Source organism: Candidozyma haemuli (genome assembly GCF_002926055.2).
Source record: "Candidozyma haemuli strain B11899 chromosome Unknown G_2014730914, whole genome shotgun sequence".
Classification (NCBI taxonomy): Eukaryota; Fungi; Ascomycota; class Pichiomycetes; order Serinales; family Metschnikowiaceae; genus Candidozyma; species Candidozyma haemuli.
Genome location: NW_020289905.1, coordinates 142896 through 158792, shown reverse-complemented (window position 1 = coordinate 158792; position 15897 = coordinate 142896). Strand labels below are relative to the sequence as shown.

Here is a 15897-nt window from a genome sequence, read left to right as displayed (position 1 = left end):
AAGATGCCCATAAAGCTCTCCAGCGCCTCTACCAACCTTCAATACCAATAACATCTTTTATTCATCTCCCTCCCTTCCTTCTTTCCCTCCCTTCCTACTTTCCCTCCCTTCCCTTTCGCAGCCATTCTTATACTGTACCAATACACACATACATATCTTCATTTGCAGCCAAAGCAGCCGCACCATCTTCCACCTCCACTCTATCTAAAACAAAAAAGCATCCCCTTAACTCTTCCCTTCCAGACTCCCTTCTAGACCCGGCTTAGGTTCCCCTCTAGGATCCCCCATTTGCCTCCCATTCTGTCTTTCTCCCTTCCTTCCCAATTCGCAAGAATGACTCATAACAAGTGCAGTATAGCCAGTTCAGTATAAGTAGCTGGAGACAACCAAATATCTTCATTAACAGCTACTGAATATCTTGAACCTGGAGAGACCGCAATTGAACACCTCTCCTCCCGTTTTATGGTCAGAAAACAGAAAACTACTAATCAGGAACAAATCGTCGCTACCTCGCAGAGCTCTCGATTTCATAATGAGACCTTAGATACGCTATCCAAGGATATAGACTTGCGGAAAGTGTCGCTTTCGGCGGGTCTCAAGGATCTACTTGTGGATACTGACTTGAGGATTACCGAGGGCGCCAAGTATGGGCTTATCGGGCCCAATGGGTGTGGGAAAACGACCCTTTTGAAGTGTATTGGGTATAAGAAGATACCGGGTATAGCTTCGAACCTTCGTACGTTGTACGTGGAACAGGTGGCTGTGGAAGGCACGGAAAAGCTGGTTTTGGAGACCGTGGTCGATGCAGACAAGGAAAGGGTGGTGTTGCTGTCTCAATTGGCTGTGTTGGAAGAGGCCTTAGACTCTGGCGATGCTCTCAAGTTGAAACAGGCGATTAAGTTTGTCAAGGTTGAAAAGCAGAAGCTGGAGTTGGCGGCAGCGCAGAAAATTGCTTCGGAACGGTCGGGGACCAGAGGCCATAAGGCCAGAAAGGCTTTGGTTGAACAGGAATCGTTGCTTTCACAAGTTGAAGCGCTTTCTTTGGATGATGTGGTTGAAGAAGGCACCGACGAAGCTTTGGTTGCTCAGGAACTTGTTTCGGAATTGACAGACCAGCTCCAGGGCTACGACTCGGTGGAAGTGCTTCGTGTGAACGCTGCAAAGATTTTAGCTGGTTTGGGCTTTACAGAGAAGATGATTGCGGAACCGGCAAAGATTCTCTCTGGAGGCTGGCGTATTCGTGCTTCTTTGGCGTCTGCATTGCTTATCAAGCCTGATATTTTGCTTCTCGATGAGCCTACTAACCATCTTGACTTGCCTACAGTGTTGTGGCTCCAGAAGTATTTACAGTCTTTGGATGATGTTTCCATGGTGGTTGTCTCGCATAATCGTGCTTTTTTGAACGAGGTTGCTGAAGAGATCATTGTGTGTAAAGACCAAGGATTGGACTACTTCACGGGTAATTACGATGAGTATATTCTGGATTACCAGGATAAGCAGAGCTTCTTGCAGGCCAAGGCAGATGCAAATCAAAAGAAAAAGGATGCGTTGGAACTGAGTGTGGAGAAAGCACTCGTGGCTGCAAAGAGAAGTGGTGACGATAAGAAAGTGCAAACTATGGTATCGAGGAAAAAGAAGCTCGACAGAATCGGTATGGACGTGAATGAAAAGGGCCATCGGTTCAAACTTAACAGAGATAGAGGCGGGTACCATGAAACCATCCGTGATGAAGTTGTGGTCGATAAACAGATGGTTCCAGATGTATGGAAGGTGGAACCTCCTCCACCGATGCGGTACCAGGGTGATCTTGTGGTGTTGAACAACGTCGGCTACAAGTACTCTAATAACTCTGTCATTTTTGGACGAGTCAATTTGAGTATTGGCCAAAGAGCACGAATTGCCATTGTGGGTGCCAACGGTACCGGTAAGTCTACGCTTATCAAGTTGCTTACAGGTGAAAACAACCCTACGGTGGGTACAGTCGAAAGACCCGGCAACGCTACGATTGGAACGTTTGACCAGTTCAACGCCGAATCGTTTAAAGCCAACTTTGACGACGACGCAACCGCTCTTACAGTATTCAACGACAAGTTCCCAGAGCGCAAGGAAAGTCAGTACAGAGGCCATTTGGGTAAATTCGGAATCAAGGGCACTACAGCAGTCAAACCGTTGAATACGCTAAGTGGAGGAGAAATGGCTCGTGTGAAGTTGGCGCTTAACTTCTTTGAGCTGTCGCCAAACTTGCTCATTTTGGATGAGCCGACAAATCACTTGGATATGCTTTCGATCGACTCGCTAGCCGAGTTGGTTGCCAACTACGAAGGCGCAGTTGTCATTGCCTCCCACGACCAGTACTTTGTTTCGAGGTTTGCCGAGGAGATCTATACGTTTGAAAAGAAGCAGCTCAAGCGGCTCGAGAGCATAGATGAGTATATCGGCACGCTCGGCTTATAAGAGTCACAAATGCAGCTCAGATCTCAGATCCAGTGTTATCTGGTTGTTTGTGTCTCAAGTCCACCATTGCTGTTTATGTAACAAGAGATCCTCCTCCCTTGTCCCAGCATATCACACCTGTAGATCTGGCCTGAACCAAACAGCTCTTAAGCTGTTTATAGAACAGCCATAGCCACTGTCGCTGCCGCTGTTTTGGTGATTTTCCCGTAGAACCCGGTCCATATAAGCAGCACAGCCTTGCTCAGCCTTGGGCACCCACCGCCTGAACTGGAACCGATCTCGATCCCGAATCAGACAAGCGAGAGAAAAGCCTTGTTCTGATCTAGGGATCTGGAGAAATGCCTTCCCTGGAGTACCAGTACTAACTGTTGGTCCTCACCAAGCTTAATCCATACAAGTCACCAACCACAACCAAAACACCACAAAACATCCAAAAGCCACAACTCAGCAATTCAAACCTTAATTTCCATCCACCTCATCCACCCCATTCATTCCATCCCTTCCTCTCCAATCCACCCCCCTCTTCCATTTTGCACCCATTGGGCTCAGCCTGACTCAGCCACTCCAGGCTTAACCAGCATTTGCATGAATCCATAAATCCCATCACCATAAACCTTCAAAACACCCCAAACAGCCACCAAACAGCCCCAGAACGCCTCCAAGTCTGCCCTTCCGTCTTTGTGTGCTCTCCCTGTTCCTCTTTTGGTCCCACACTTTCCTCAATGGCTGCAAACCTGCTTGCTTGCTAATCCTCAGTGGATTCACCAGTCCACCTAAAGCTTTACATCCCAAGTCCACTATATAAAAAATATAAAAAACCCAATAAAATCAGTAAAGCCTTAACTCCCCCTAATTCCATCTAAATCGTATTTTCCACCCAATTCTCCTCCTCCTCCTCTTCTCTTTCTCTCCCTCCATCCACCTTCTACCGCAGATGGACTGCGCGTCTCGTATATTGCCGTCATCGCAACTTTAAACAAATTTTAAGTGTTTGCATAGCCTGATTGCACAGCCCGTCGGGGAGAGGAAAATATATATACTTTGGAAACCTGGGAAAGCCCGAGTATTTATACTTGTCGTTGGGTTTATTAATTTATTTGTTGGTACCGGTCAATTGACGCCTTCCATCCCACGTGCCCCAAGCCCCCATCACCTTCCTTCATCCTTCAGTCTTCAAACTTCAGTTCAGTCTTCAACCACCATGAAAACAAGGACTCGCTTTGCCGTGGTTTGTCTATTTGCCGTGGGCATCGTGTCGCTCTACTTGTGGCCGTCCAGAACGCTACATATGATGCTGAGCAGTGATATCATGGCGCTGCTGGTGTTTCTGGACCACGGAACGCTAGATCGCTTGTGCAACTCGTACTTTGAAGCTTTGGCTCATGAAGCGCCCGTGAAGCCTTCGTCTCTGTCGCTCCAGCCGCTTCTGGCGGTGACGAACCATATAGAGCATCTACGCATCTTTAACCGGTGCTACTTGGAGAAAGGCTTTGATCTTTCGCCTGCTGCTGAATTGGCTGAAAAACAGCTTCTACCGTTCTTCTCGGGCCACCCGCCAGCAGGGCCTATATCAGGCCAATTGCTGTTCTTGCGGGAACACAAGAATAAAATGAGAGGAAGAGGCATTGTGGTGAGTATCAGCGATGCAGAGGTTGGCAGGGCGTCCAACTTGCTACGCGTGCTTAATCATCTAGGGAACGAGCTTCCCATTGAGTTTGTTCACTTGAACGAGCTTTCTGATGTCTCTATCAAGCTCTTGAGCTATGCAGCCATTTCATCTCGTGCGTTGGGAAACGACCAACAAATCAGCTTCAAGAACGTGGGCAGGTACCTCGCTCCTGGCTTTGATAAACACTTTAAGGGATATAATCGGAAATGGTTTGCGGCGATATTTAATTCGTTCCAGGAGATGATTCTCATGGATGCTGATACCGTGCCGTATGTGGCTCCTAGCCTGCTCTTTGAGCTTGAGGGCTATAAGGAAACCGGCGCTTATTTCTTTAGAGACCGTGAGCTTAATGTGCTTTTGAAGAAATGGAAAATGGACTTTTTCAAAGGGCTTCTTCCTAGCAAGAAGACTCCGTTTGGGTTTTCGGTTGATCCTGCCCAACTCCGGAATAACTTCTTTCTTTTTAACTCGAAACATGTGGCTGAAAGTGGTTTGGTGATCATGGACAGAGATACTCATTTCTCTGGGCTCATTATTCCTGTTGTCGTGCAATACTACCGCAAGACGGGGAAGATCTTGTATGGCGATAAGGATCTCTTCTGGCTCGGGCAGTTGATCAGTGGAAACTCGAAATTCCTGTTCCACTACAACACTGCGGGCGCCATGGGCGAGATAGAGTCTACTGGAGAAGTCTGTTCGCCTCAGATTGCCCATTACGGCAATAACCTGCTTCTTTGGTCCAACGGCGGTTTAACTAAATGCAAGAAAGGTACCTGGATCAAGGATTACCTCTGGTACTCCTCCTTCCGCCAGCAATTCAGTTCCATTGCAGACCTTCGTGAGAGCTATAATGGCCCAGTTTCAGTATCTGAAATCATCATACCCGCTGTTTTGAGCGACAAGAACGAGCCTGGAACGGGACAACGCCCAATTTCAAACTTCAACAAGGTAGAAAATCGAGGATGTGCTGCCACATACTACTGTGCCAATGCCAACGACGGCGGCCGCCTCATCATCTTAGACAAAGAGGAGAAAGAACGGATCAACACCATTATTGGTGTGTGGAACGAACGTCCTCTCTACGGTATTTTATAGAATATTAAACATCAGGATTAGATTATAAACAAGAGATATTAAGGAGGCGATAACAGTAAGCGAGATTAGAGATATTAAGGATGGTTATCTGAGGCTGTAAAAAAATGGGTTGAATAGGTTGGAGAAGCATCACTTCTGGGCAGTGGAAGTAGCTGTAATGGCCAGTTCTTCATGGTCAGTATCAGCTGGCAATGCGTCCACCTGTCTGATCTTATTCTGGATGAACTTGGCAACACACGAAGAAAAGATACTAATGCCTAGCATTCCCACAAGCACCATATTAGAGCCCAAGTACATTCTGTCAACGTCATCAGGCCATCCAGAGTACAAGGCGTAGGTAGCTGTCACAGAACCAAGGTTTCCCAAACCAGTAACCAAAGCAGCAGCACAACTGGCACCAACATCACCATAACGGTGTTCAAAGATCTCAGCTGACCAGGACATACAAATGGGCACAGTAGGGCCCAATCCGTAACCAGCAATGAGTAATCCACCGTAACGGCTCCATGGATCTGGAGCAAAAGTGGTAACTACCATTCCAACGATAATTATCACACAAGCACCTGAGAAGAACAAGAACCTGTAGTTCTTGCAACGGTCAGCAAATGGAGTAATGGTGAGAATTCCAAATAAGTCAAAGATCCAGATGGGGGCGTACAAAAGCGAAACATCAATATCTGAAAGATGTGGGTTCTGGGCAGAAATGATGGTTGATCCAAACACTGCAAGACCAAAACCTGTTCCAACAACACCAAAGTACATGATAACAATAGGGTAGAGTCTTAAATCGGTGACAATAAGCACAATATCCTTCCATCCCCAGTTCAACTTTCTCTGTCTGTCCATCATATCCTTCCAATGGATCTCCTTTTCGTGGGTAGAAAGAGGATGCTTTGGAGTGAGGTACTTTCTGATAAATTTCTTGTAGGCGTTAGTTGAAGGTTTCTGGGTCTTGAACGGTCTATCTGGAAGCCACCAGAGTAAAGAGAAACCTGCAACAACCGTGATACATCCATAGATAAGGTAAAGCCACTGCCAGCCAGTATATCCTCTGGTACCGTCCATTTTCTGGAATCCAGCACTGACAAGACCTCCCACGGCACATGAAATCTGAGCTGCTGTGAAGTAGTACCCAACTCTTCTTGTCATTCTATGGTTTGGGTACCATAAAGTGATATAGTAAGACATACCAGGCCAAACACCAGCACCAAGCACTCCACCAAGGAACTGAACAGCATAAAGGCCCTGGTAGTTGTCAAGAGCACAGTAGCATGCGTAGATGAGTCCAACAGAAATGACAATACGAGCCAACCAAGTCTGAGGGCTAACCTTAGTCATGATCAAGTTCATAGGTAAATCAAAGAGGATAGTACCAATAAACCCTAAAGCATTGGCCGTGGAAAGGTTCAATGGCGACAAGTCCAATCTCTGGATCAACGAGTGGCCCTCTTCTCTGTTCATAGTTAACGTGACTCCATAAGTGTTGGTTCCAAAAGACGTAAGGAAGTATAAGGTCCATAAAGCTGGGATGATTCTTCTATCCAACTTTCTATAGATCCTGTCAAGTTCCTGTTGTTCTTCAGCATTAGCACCCTCAAGGTCCACCGTACTGATATCATCAGTCTTGGTGAGAGAGGAAGAGTCGTTGGATGTCTTTGGTGGATGTTCCATTCTTTGATCCATATCCTGAAAAAAGACCAGGATCTCAACGGATATTTATAATGGCTGGAAAAGAAGAACCCCTATTCAAATTTTGAAATCTTGGGCGCCCATCAGACGTTTGGCTAAGAATTTTTGGCATATAGGCTTTGCATGGCTTTTTTTTTTTGTGTGTGTTGACTAACGAGTCATTGTTGAGTACTATAATGCGGCGTCCAATGACTACGAGTCACCCAACGGTAGTCCAAAAGCACCAGCGGCTCCCAGCGGCATTTCCCCTATTCTGCGTATATTGACGTTTTATTCGTTAGTTGGTTTGGGCTTGGCGCTTAGCGCTGAGGTACGTCTTTGTAACTGACGCAAGTCAATTCTGTTGGGATTCTGTACCGATCACCGTCGTGAACAAAGTACTTATCGTTGGCTCCCCAACCCATTGGGCCTGGTCCCCACGTAGGGGAGTAACAGACTTCATCCCAGGCACAGGAGTTCGAACAGCGGGTGAATATGGACCAGCGCAAAACACCTAAAAGATCTGAAAGGTCTTTTTGTTTCTGCAAGAGCGTCTTTTTAAACTCTTCGTGGCGGGCTGTGCTGGGTTCCACATAAATGTCATGTAACATTTCTCTCGTGGTGTAGTATATGTCGAACAAAGAGCCAACAACCTCGGTGGTCACTCTGTAGAGCGACGAAAACACCAAGCTGTCCGCTTTGGTGGCTATGGGGAAAGTGTGGAAGGCGTAGTCTTTGATGGCGTCCTTGAAAGCCTGCTCTTCCTTGGCTTTTTGGTCTTTTATGTTGTTGTTGGAGTACCTCCTAACAAAGTTGAATGTTATTCTGGTGAGGTCTGAAACGGCAGATTCCAAAACCTCTGAGAGGTCACCTTCCTTCAGGTTCTCTTCAAACACCCTGAAAGAAGTCTGAAGCAACATGAACAAAGGAGCAAACTTCTCTTCGATTCTCCTAGTGAGCAACTGCCAATCGGTCTTCCTGAATGGATCAACCGGTTCAACAAGACCTTTACGGACGTCACTGATAATAGCTTCCTTTGCAGGTTCAGAAAGGTTATGGATTCTTCTCTTGTATGGGTCTGGGTTGATCCAGGTCAGATTAAGTGGAGTAACCATATTGGAGAAGTCAAGAACGATTCTATGCTCTCCGTCGTCAACACCTCCACCTGCTTTGAGATGCTCCCAGCTGTTGAAACTGGACCAGCCATCAAGAAGCTTCTCTCTTTTGGTTTCAAGAGGAGTTTCAGGAACTGGCTTCTCATAAGGCAAGTGGGCCAAGTCTGTAACGTTATTCAACGAAACATTAGCAGCAAGTTCTATACCATCGTGGAAATCACAAAGTACCATTTCGTAACCAATTTCAAGACGAATAATGCCCTGAAGACCAAACTCCTTACCCCATTCACAAATCACCTCAGCAGCCTTATACTCGTCCACTCTCTCATCCACATTCTTCTGTCTCATAAGAATCGACTGCTGGTCCATCTCTCCGGTATTTGTCTTGGCAGCCGAAGCTCCATCAAGGTAAATAAGCTTATCCAAAGGTTTAGTGTTTCTGAAGGTATAGAGAAACGCATTGCCCAGAGGTAAACTGAACTTGGACGAAACCTGGTGGACGCCATTAGTTGAATCATGGTGTGGTCTCTTTGGAGGCCTTCTAAACACCGGTTTCTTGCCCCTATCGAAACGTGCAAAGTTATAACTAAACTCGTAGTCCATAGCTATCCATTCGTAGCCATCTGGAATATGTGGCAGCGACGTCGAATGGTACATCAACGTATTTGGCGGAATATACGCTGGAATGAAAGAGACGCCCACGGGGAAAACATCATTATCCTTCTGTTTCAACGCTCCGTGCACCGTATTAAACACAGCCGAAGCGTTAACGAAATCGATGGGGTGTTTTTCAAACCACCCAGCACCGTCAATATACTGGTCCAGCGGATGCACCAAAAATGGCACCAGCGTGTAAGGCACCTTCGTTATGGCGACCCAAAGAAGCACTGCATTGAGCAGCAACGACACCCATATAAGATAGTTGTTCATTAGAAAAACCTGGTAGTTGCAAATGCAAAGTATCAGGTGTATCTTATCTAAAATAACCGATCGGATCGAGGGCAGGATCCGAGATCGGCGCGCAGATGGAAAAGATAAGCGGCAGCAGAGGGTCAAGAAGCCGTGCCACGGCGGGTATTTTCGGAAAAGGGGGACGCTGGTAGAGGTTGGCTGGGTTGGTGTGGGAAGTGTGGTTTGGGGGGTTTTGTGGTTTTGTGTGTTTGTTCCGTGAGGTAGTTGGTGTGAAATGGGTGCAAAAAATGGAAGGCTGAGAAAAAGCGAAGACAATAGGTGAAGAAAATACGAGGTATTATTGTGAAGAGAAAGGGGGGTGGGAGAAGGGGAGGAAGAGGTGATTAGGGATGGTTGGTTTTGTAGTGGTTGGATTTTTGGTGGTTGCCTGGGTGTGGAAGGGACGGTGGTTGGGGGTGGTTGGTGTGGGGGATCTGGATTGGACCAATGAGAGGTGCCAGAAGGATGGGTACTGGATGGGTGGAATGTTTGGGAAGGGCAAGGGAGAGGTGGAGGATGAAGTTGTTTTTAGGTGTATGGTGAAGGTAATTTGTGTTTAGTAGGTTCCAAATGGAATCTTAGTAGTATCAGTTGGGGCTTAGTATGGCTTGGAGTGTTGGCTGCAAAGGTTAGTGTCAGAATGGTATACAGAAATGAGTATCAAATGTAAAAAAGTTTTATTTCAAGACCTTTGGCACAAGTTTGATGAATCCATGTATCTTTAGCTGTTCTGGTTTCTTTTTATTCTACGTCTTATGGTTCTGTTAGTGTTGGTACTGCGTTGGGAAGATGAAACAAGAAGGGTGCCCTAAGAGATGCGAGATACGCTAGCAAATCCAAATGTATTCGAAATAAACAAGTTATGGGGGCTTCTAAGATTGAAATGAACAATCCAGGACTGGCTTTAAATAATGTAGATAGTGTGTTCTCATGGACCCAACTATGAAGCTATGAACGACCTTCTCAGCCGGAGTAATTCCTTAGTCCCTTTCAAAGGGTTCTTGTAAGTATTCCCAATACGTTTAGCTGGCTTTGCTTCTTCTAACCTAGCTTTCCCTTCTTTTTCTGTTTTTTTTTTTTGTTTCATCCCATAGTCTGACCATCTTTTGGCGTTTCTCAAACACCTGGGTTCCCTTAAGTATGAGTGAACTACTTGAATAAATGAAGGGCCTCTAAAACACCCAAAAGCTCATGAAATCCACTGAAACTCGTACAGGGCATAAAACGGTGCCCAATTTCTATACCTACTCACTTTCAAGGGAATTCAAGAAAAACCTGATTTTTAAGGTCACTATTGCGTTTACTCTTTTTGTCCATTACAGTATACCACACTTAAATACTGCGAACACTACCTGTTCTTCCTTAACAACCCACCATCAATGAAATACACAAGAAGTAATAAAGAACAAAAAAACACCCAAAACACCCAAAACCACCTCAACCACAAACTACACCACCCAAAAAACCTCCCTCTGCCTTTATCCTGCCATACTGACCTTCCCTTCCTCTCACCTACTTCTCTACCTGCGACTGCCTTTACACTGCCCATACTTCCACCAGACGACCAAAAAACACACAAAAAAATACACAAAACAGATCCTCTCACCTCAAACTCCCCCAGTCCGCCTGAATCCCTCCAACTGTCCAATCAGATCCACCTTTCATCAAAAACACCCTTCTACCCTGCACAATGCCTACACTACCACTCCAGAATGGCTGCAAAAAACCTCCACTTCCTCCAGTATCCAAGCCTACGTCACTACATCTGCGTAAGAAACTCAAAAGTTACTATAAACTGCCAGAAAACTTAAGCGGAAGCACCGACAACGGCAGACTCCAATCTTCTGTATCCACCACAGGCCTTGCACTCTTCCTGGATCTTGCCAATCAACTTCTGAGCCTCCAATGGGTCGGCAACCTCCTCTGGCTCGTCCCAAGAAAGGTACTCGTTGGAGTAGTTTGGCTGGTAGTCAGCTGGCAAAATGTCCAATCTCTTGCCGTAGGCATTGACCTTTCTCCAGTCTCTGTGCACATTGTACAAGGAGTCAGAGAAGTAGGCGAAACATCTCTCGAACATCTTACCGTTGACCTTGGACGTCATTTGTGGCTTGAAGTCACAGTACAAGTCCCAGGCCTCCTTCGGGTTGGCAAGCATGTAGTCGGTAGACTTCTTGAGCGCCTTCATGATTCTCTTGACCTTCTCTGGGTTCTCCTTCAAGAAGGTATCGTTACAGATGTAGAGAATGGTGCAGAAGCAGCAGCAGCCCAACTCAGCCAACTGGTCGATTCTGAGCATCTTGGCCTCGGAGGCGGACCGGCCTGACTCCTTGAGGTACTCTTCCAACTCGACCTGCTGGATACACTCGATACCAATACCAGCATCGATCTTACCCTCGATGATGTACTTGGCGACGTTCATACCACATCTGACGGCGGTGTAGTCGTCTGGGGTCATGCCGTAGTGCTTGGTCAATTCGTCAACCTGGATCTTGCCAAACTCTCCAACATACCCAATTCTCTTACCCTTCAAAGAGGTAAAGTCCTCGGTGATACCAGAACCTTCCAAGTACAAAATACCAGTGAATGGCTCGTCCAACAAGGAACCAACGGAAGTGACGGGGAAGCCACGAGCCTTGGCAGCCAAGGTGTGAACCATAGCTTTAAGGCCCATATCGACCTTACCAGAGCCAATCAACTCGGTAACGTCAGAAGGGTTAGAAGGTTCCAATACAGACACATCCACGTTTTCCTCCTTGAAGTAGCCCTTCAATTGGGCGAGGTAAACGGGGATGTGGTAAGGGGTAGCTTGCCAGTTGAGCAAAAAAGACACTTTTTCAGTAGACATGGTTATTTAAGAGAAAAAAACGGTGAAGACGGGATAATTGGAGCTCGAGGAGCTTAAATACCCCGGCGAACCCAACAACCCTTGCTTTCCTGTAAGCGCATAAAGGCTCCAAGGGTAACACCAGCCCCTGAGTGGTAGAGAACCTCTGGACCTCTTAGAGTATATTGGTATTGTAACTCGTAATGTCTCAGAGGATTAGGGTTAAATGTGCGCATGGGCCAGCCTTGTAAGCGCATATACGCTAAGGGGTCTTATCAAGGTGGGGCACCGGTCTAGAGGCACTGGTTATCATAATGATATGCGTTTACAGGGGCCGGGGCTCCCTTGACAGGTCGAACTGGGTGCTTCTGATTGGTTGTCACCCTAGGGGGCTGCCATAGCCACAAGGGCTTGACAACTTCAGGGAGCCAGGCCTAGCCAGGCCCTTAGTAGTTGGTTGGCTTTCAGCCAATGAGAGGGGAGAACGATGGTGGACCTAAGGAAGAAGACTCGAAGGAAAGAACAAGCCTGGTGCTCTGGAGCGTCTCTATATTGGCAGGCCCTTTTGGAGTCTCTTTTCTTGTCCCTGACTTCCCTTTATCGGGCCTCAGGGGTTCATTCAATCTTGAGCCCTGTTTCGCATACAGAGGTCGCACCCAAGTCATGGCCTCACATTGGACTTGACTTAGATATTCGCTTTTGTGAAAATGAAATAGATCAACTTTGAAGAAGTCAGGGTTTTCCAGTAGGCTTATTGTTGATATTTGATGTTGATCATACCATAAAACACGCCTCGCGACTGAGCCTCTGTTGATGCTAGGAGTGGCTAGGGCACAACTCGCTCAGGCACCAGAACCATAAATAGGCTTTTTGTGGGCCGATCAACCATGCTTTTTCTGCTTTTAATAGATAGACTTTCTAAGTTAAAGTTAATTGTTCCTGAAAAATGCAAGAAGCAGAGTGAGGTAACTATAGCAGACCTCTCATACCACTTGCAGCGGATTAACCTTTAGAGTTAAAGTAATTTCGATGCAGCTAGCTTAAGTGGTTTAAGGTTCGATTCTTTGGCTATCGCCGGCGTTTGACGATGCTAAAGCCGTAGACTTACCCATCTTCAGGTAGATTTGATAGTACTGCTCTGGTAGTTGCAAGTCTAGACTGGTGGGAGACCAAATGCACTGGATGTAAACTTCTGGATAGGGAAACGGAACAACCACATTAGTTCAACCTTCAAAGAACTCTCGGGTATTATTTACTTCTGTAAATATTTGGATATGGAAGTCATCGAAGTTTGTTGAATTTTTGCTGAATTTTTTGATGAATTTTTTTTTTTTTAATTAACGAAGTGGAATTCTCGAAGACACAGAGGATTTCCTCCAACTCTAGAAGCAACCACTACAATTTTAGCTAGCGGCAACCTAATTAACGCAAATCCACATGTGAGTTTCTGGCTGGCTCTACATTTTTAGAATTTTTTTTTATTAATTTGAGCTGGAAATAAATTAATTAATTTGGTTTCCAGTAAAAAATCCGCTTCACTCCGTAATACACGGAATTAAAGAGAACCACCTAAACTAGAAAGAACCATTAATTGTAAAAATAAATAAAAAAAAATTTCAGTTCAACTGTTTCAACTGAAATCCGTGAAGATCCCCCACGGAAGGAAAGTCAAGGCCAGAGGGCTAGAAAAGAAGAACACAAAGCGAACCCAAAAGAAAAAGGAATGGAATAAAAAATAGAAAAAGGAAAGAACGACAAACATCACCTGCTTGTGAAAAGAGAGTCGAGACAAAAATAAAGCATATGGCGTTACTTCGAAGCGAAGTGCTTTTCTCGGCTTGTTCCTTTTTTGTCTAGATTCGTGGCCTGACAGAAGACGAATGCAGTCAACCAAACCGTACATGGGAAGTCTGCTTCCTGCTTTGCACAGCTCTCCCGAAAACGTAGCAGTTATGGTAGCTTTAGGCTATGTGAAACCGATAACGCAATATTCATGGCTTCCAAGCCCAATTATCATTCCCCTTGGCTTATACTTTTGTGAGTTGATCCTCTCCAAGGGGCAAGTCGAGCCTGGCGGGCTGTCCTAAAGTGTTCCGAGATTCTGCATTAGGGAGGCAGAATAAGAGAAGCACATCGGTTGCTGCCGACATCCAGCATAAGGAGCATGCTCCCGTTTCGGATTTCCTCTATCCTTACTGGTTTTGTGGTACGGCTGTCAACGGTACCCGGTGGTCTCCGTGGGTTAGAAACCAAGTTTTTTTGGCCGAAGTGCTGTGAATTTGCTCTTAGCAACCGGGACCGGTACCGGGGAACGTGGCTGGCGGTTTGGTGCCCATGGAGAAAGCGAAAGGCTGGCAGTTCACATAACTTTTCAAAGCCACTAAAATAGCGCTTTTACTGTAGAAACCTTAATTTTTATTATTATTTACCGAATATACAAATGAAGTTCGATCAATACGTTCTACCACGCCTTATGCATGCTGGGCCGATTTTCCCTATGCATTTGGGTAAGGCCTCGGCCAGGTAGTAGGCTCTATTTTTCCGGAGTCATGAGCCATTTTTCTTGAAGTATATCGATCAAACTGGCTCGTTTCGGAAACAACAGCCTCGTAATATTCAATACACAGGGTTGCTTCCCTTTTGGAGACTTGGAAAGGGCTAACACGGAAACACTTTAACAGAAGCCACAGCTGGAAAATTTTCTCGCCATAGTGTCAGGTGCGCTCAGGCATACAAGCCAACATATGCATATGCACTGCGAGACGCACGATAAGCCTGCCAATATTTCTGTCTCGTTACGAGTCTCGCTAGGAACATGCAGGTCGCTTCTGTATTGTTAGAATGTACCTCTATACAGTGTATCGTTACGCAAGGGACCAGAGTTTACCCAGGACCCCCAACCCCCTTACCTCGCAAACCCTGGTGGCTTTCAACGCATCCTCCCCTCCTTCCCAACGGCCTATTGTTTTGACATGATGGCTTTTTTTTTGGCCTCACGTAGATGAGATAGATAACTTATTGACCTTTTTTTTTTTTTTTTGAAAACTTTCAAAGCCCGCCTAGGTGAAATTTCACGTCCTGGGCGTGAGTTGGAGACATTTGACTTTGTGTCCCCCCACCTCACTTGATCCTAGCTAAGTTGCAGTTTGTGTAACTCTTGGTATAGTTGTCGGAAATAACCAGCCAATTTCCTCGAAAATCTTCGGAGAAACGGTTCTTCCAGCAACCAAGCCAAAACCTAAGGATAGGCTTAGGTCCAAGAAGCTGCTTTAGGCAAACCTGCTGGTGTTCTGGGAATGTTTGCTTCCCTATTCAATCTCGAACTGTGGCGAAATGCACGAACGCCCTTTTGGAACGGCACCAAGCATAGACCGCACGTTCGATGGAAAGGGTAATGTTCAGAAAACACACACGGTACGAAACTGAAGCATAGGGTTTAATTTTATTTTTCTTAACAAAACAATCTAATCATAATATCAACAAACACGATGCTTTTGGAACACGAGGCGTAGTCTGTCCAGCAGGGTTAGGTCCAAGTACTCTTCATGCTTTTGTGGCCTATAGACATTAATAGACCGTGCAACTAAAAAGTTTAGGGGATCAGCCTAAACCTAGTTTTGCTTAAGTCCAGCCTTAGTCGGACAAAAGTGATTTTAGGGTTGCTAGACCATCAAGAGGGCGGCTGCTGGCAGACCCTCGAGAACCGAGGTTCAGGGGAGAAGAGCAACCTACCAGGGTCGTTTGGAAAAGCATCCTGAACAAGGGATGGACTTAACCAAAACAACTTCAGTCTTGGTGGATTTAGCCGCCCAAAATGGGTATTGGCCAACTACAGGTGTACGTTGCCCCATTTCTCTTTGCCATGGCGGGATCCATGATTCTGGTTAATACTACTTAGGCGAGGATGCGTCCTGATTGTATAGGCGAGGTGCATTTATCAGCAAAAATGGGAGGTGGATGTCGAGCACATGATATTGACTCAGGCCGTGGGGCTCTAATAGAGAGTCCAAGTAATTTCAGTGAAACACGAATACTCAAGCACCCCAAGATAGAATACGCTTTTGGGACTTGGGGTTAGATAGGGCCGTTTTGTGTGATGTTGCCAGGTGCTACCGACTCCT

At 46.0% G+C, this 15897-nt stretch overlaps 5 protein-coding genes across 5 annotated transcripts; 2 read left to right on the top strand and 3 right to left on the bottom strand. All coding sequences in view use genetic code 12, as the record gives it.

Moving 5' to 3' along the window:
• Window positions 1-462: 462 nt before the first annotated feature.
• Window positions 463-2454, top strand: CXQ85_004203 (ABC-F family ATP-binding cassette domain-containing protein; the record flags this gene model as incomplete). The annotated part of the gene is made up of 1 exon (XM_025487831.1): window positions 463-2454. One exon carries the CDS (start codon window positions 463-465, stop codon window positions 2452-2454), a length of 1992 nt encoding a protein of 663 aa, XP_025341639.1.
• A 1201-nt stretch (window positions 2455-3655) lies between these two features.
• Window positions 3656-5218, top strand: CXQ85_004202 (alpha-mannosyltransferase; the record flags this gene model as incomplete). The annotated part of the gene is made up of 1 exon (XM_025487830.1): window positions 3656-5218. One exon carries the CDS (start codon window positions 3656-3658, stop codon window positions 5216-5218), a length of 1563 nt encoding a protein of 520 aa, XP_025341638.1.
• A 129-nt stretch (window positions 5219-5347) lies between these two features.
• CXQ85_004201 (uncharacterized protein) lies at window positions 5348-6889 on the bottom strand (the record flags this gene model as incomplete). Its single annotated transcript, XM_025487829.1, has 1 exon — window positions 5348-6889. One exon carries the CDS (start codon window positions 6887-6889, stop codon window positions 5348-5350), a length of 1542 nt encoding a protein of 513 aa, XP_025341637.1.
• Window positions 6890-7206: 317 nt separating this feature from the next.
• On the bottom strand, window positions 7207-8931 carry CXQ85_004200 (uncharacterized protein; the record flags this gene model as incomplete). The annotated part of the gene is made up of 1 exon (XM_025487828.1): window positions 7207-8931. One exon carries the CDS (start codon window positions 8929-8931, stop codon window positions 7207-7209), a length of 1725 nt encoding a protein of 574 aa, XP_025341636.1.
• Window positions 8932-10759: 1828 nt separating this feature from the next.
• Window positions 10760-11797, bottom strand: THI13 (4-amino-5-hydroxymethyl-2-methylpyrimidine phosphate synthase; the record flags this gene model as incomplete). Its single annotated transcript, XM_025487827.1, has 1 exon — window positions 10760-11797. One exon carries the CDS (start codon window positions 11795-11797, stop codon window positions 10760-10762), a length of 1038 nt encoding a protein of 345 aa, XP_025341635.1.
• Between the last annotated feature and the right edge of the window lie 4100 nt (window positions 11798-15897).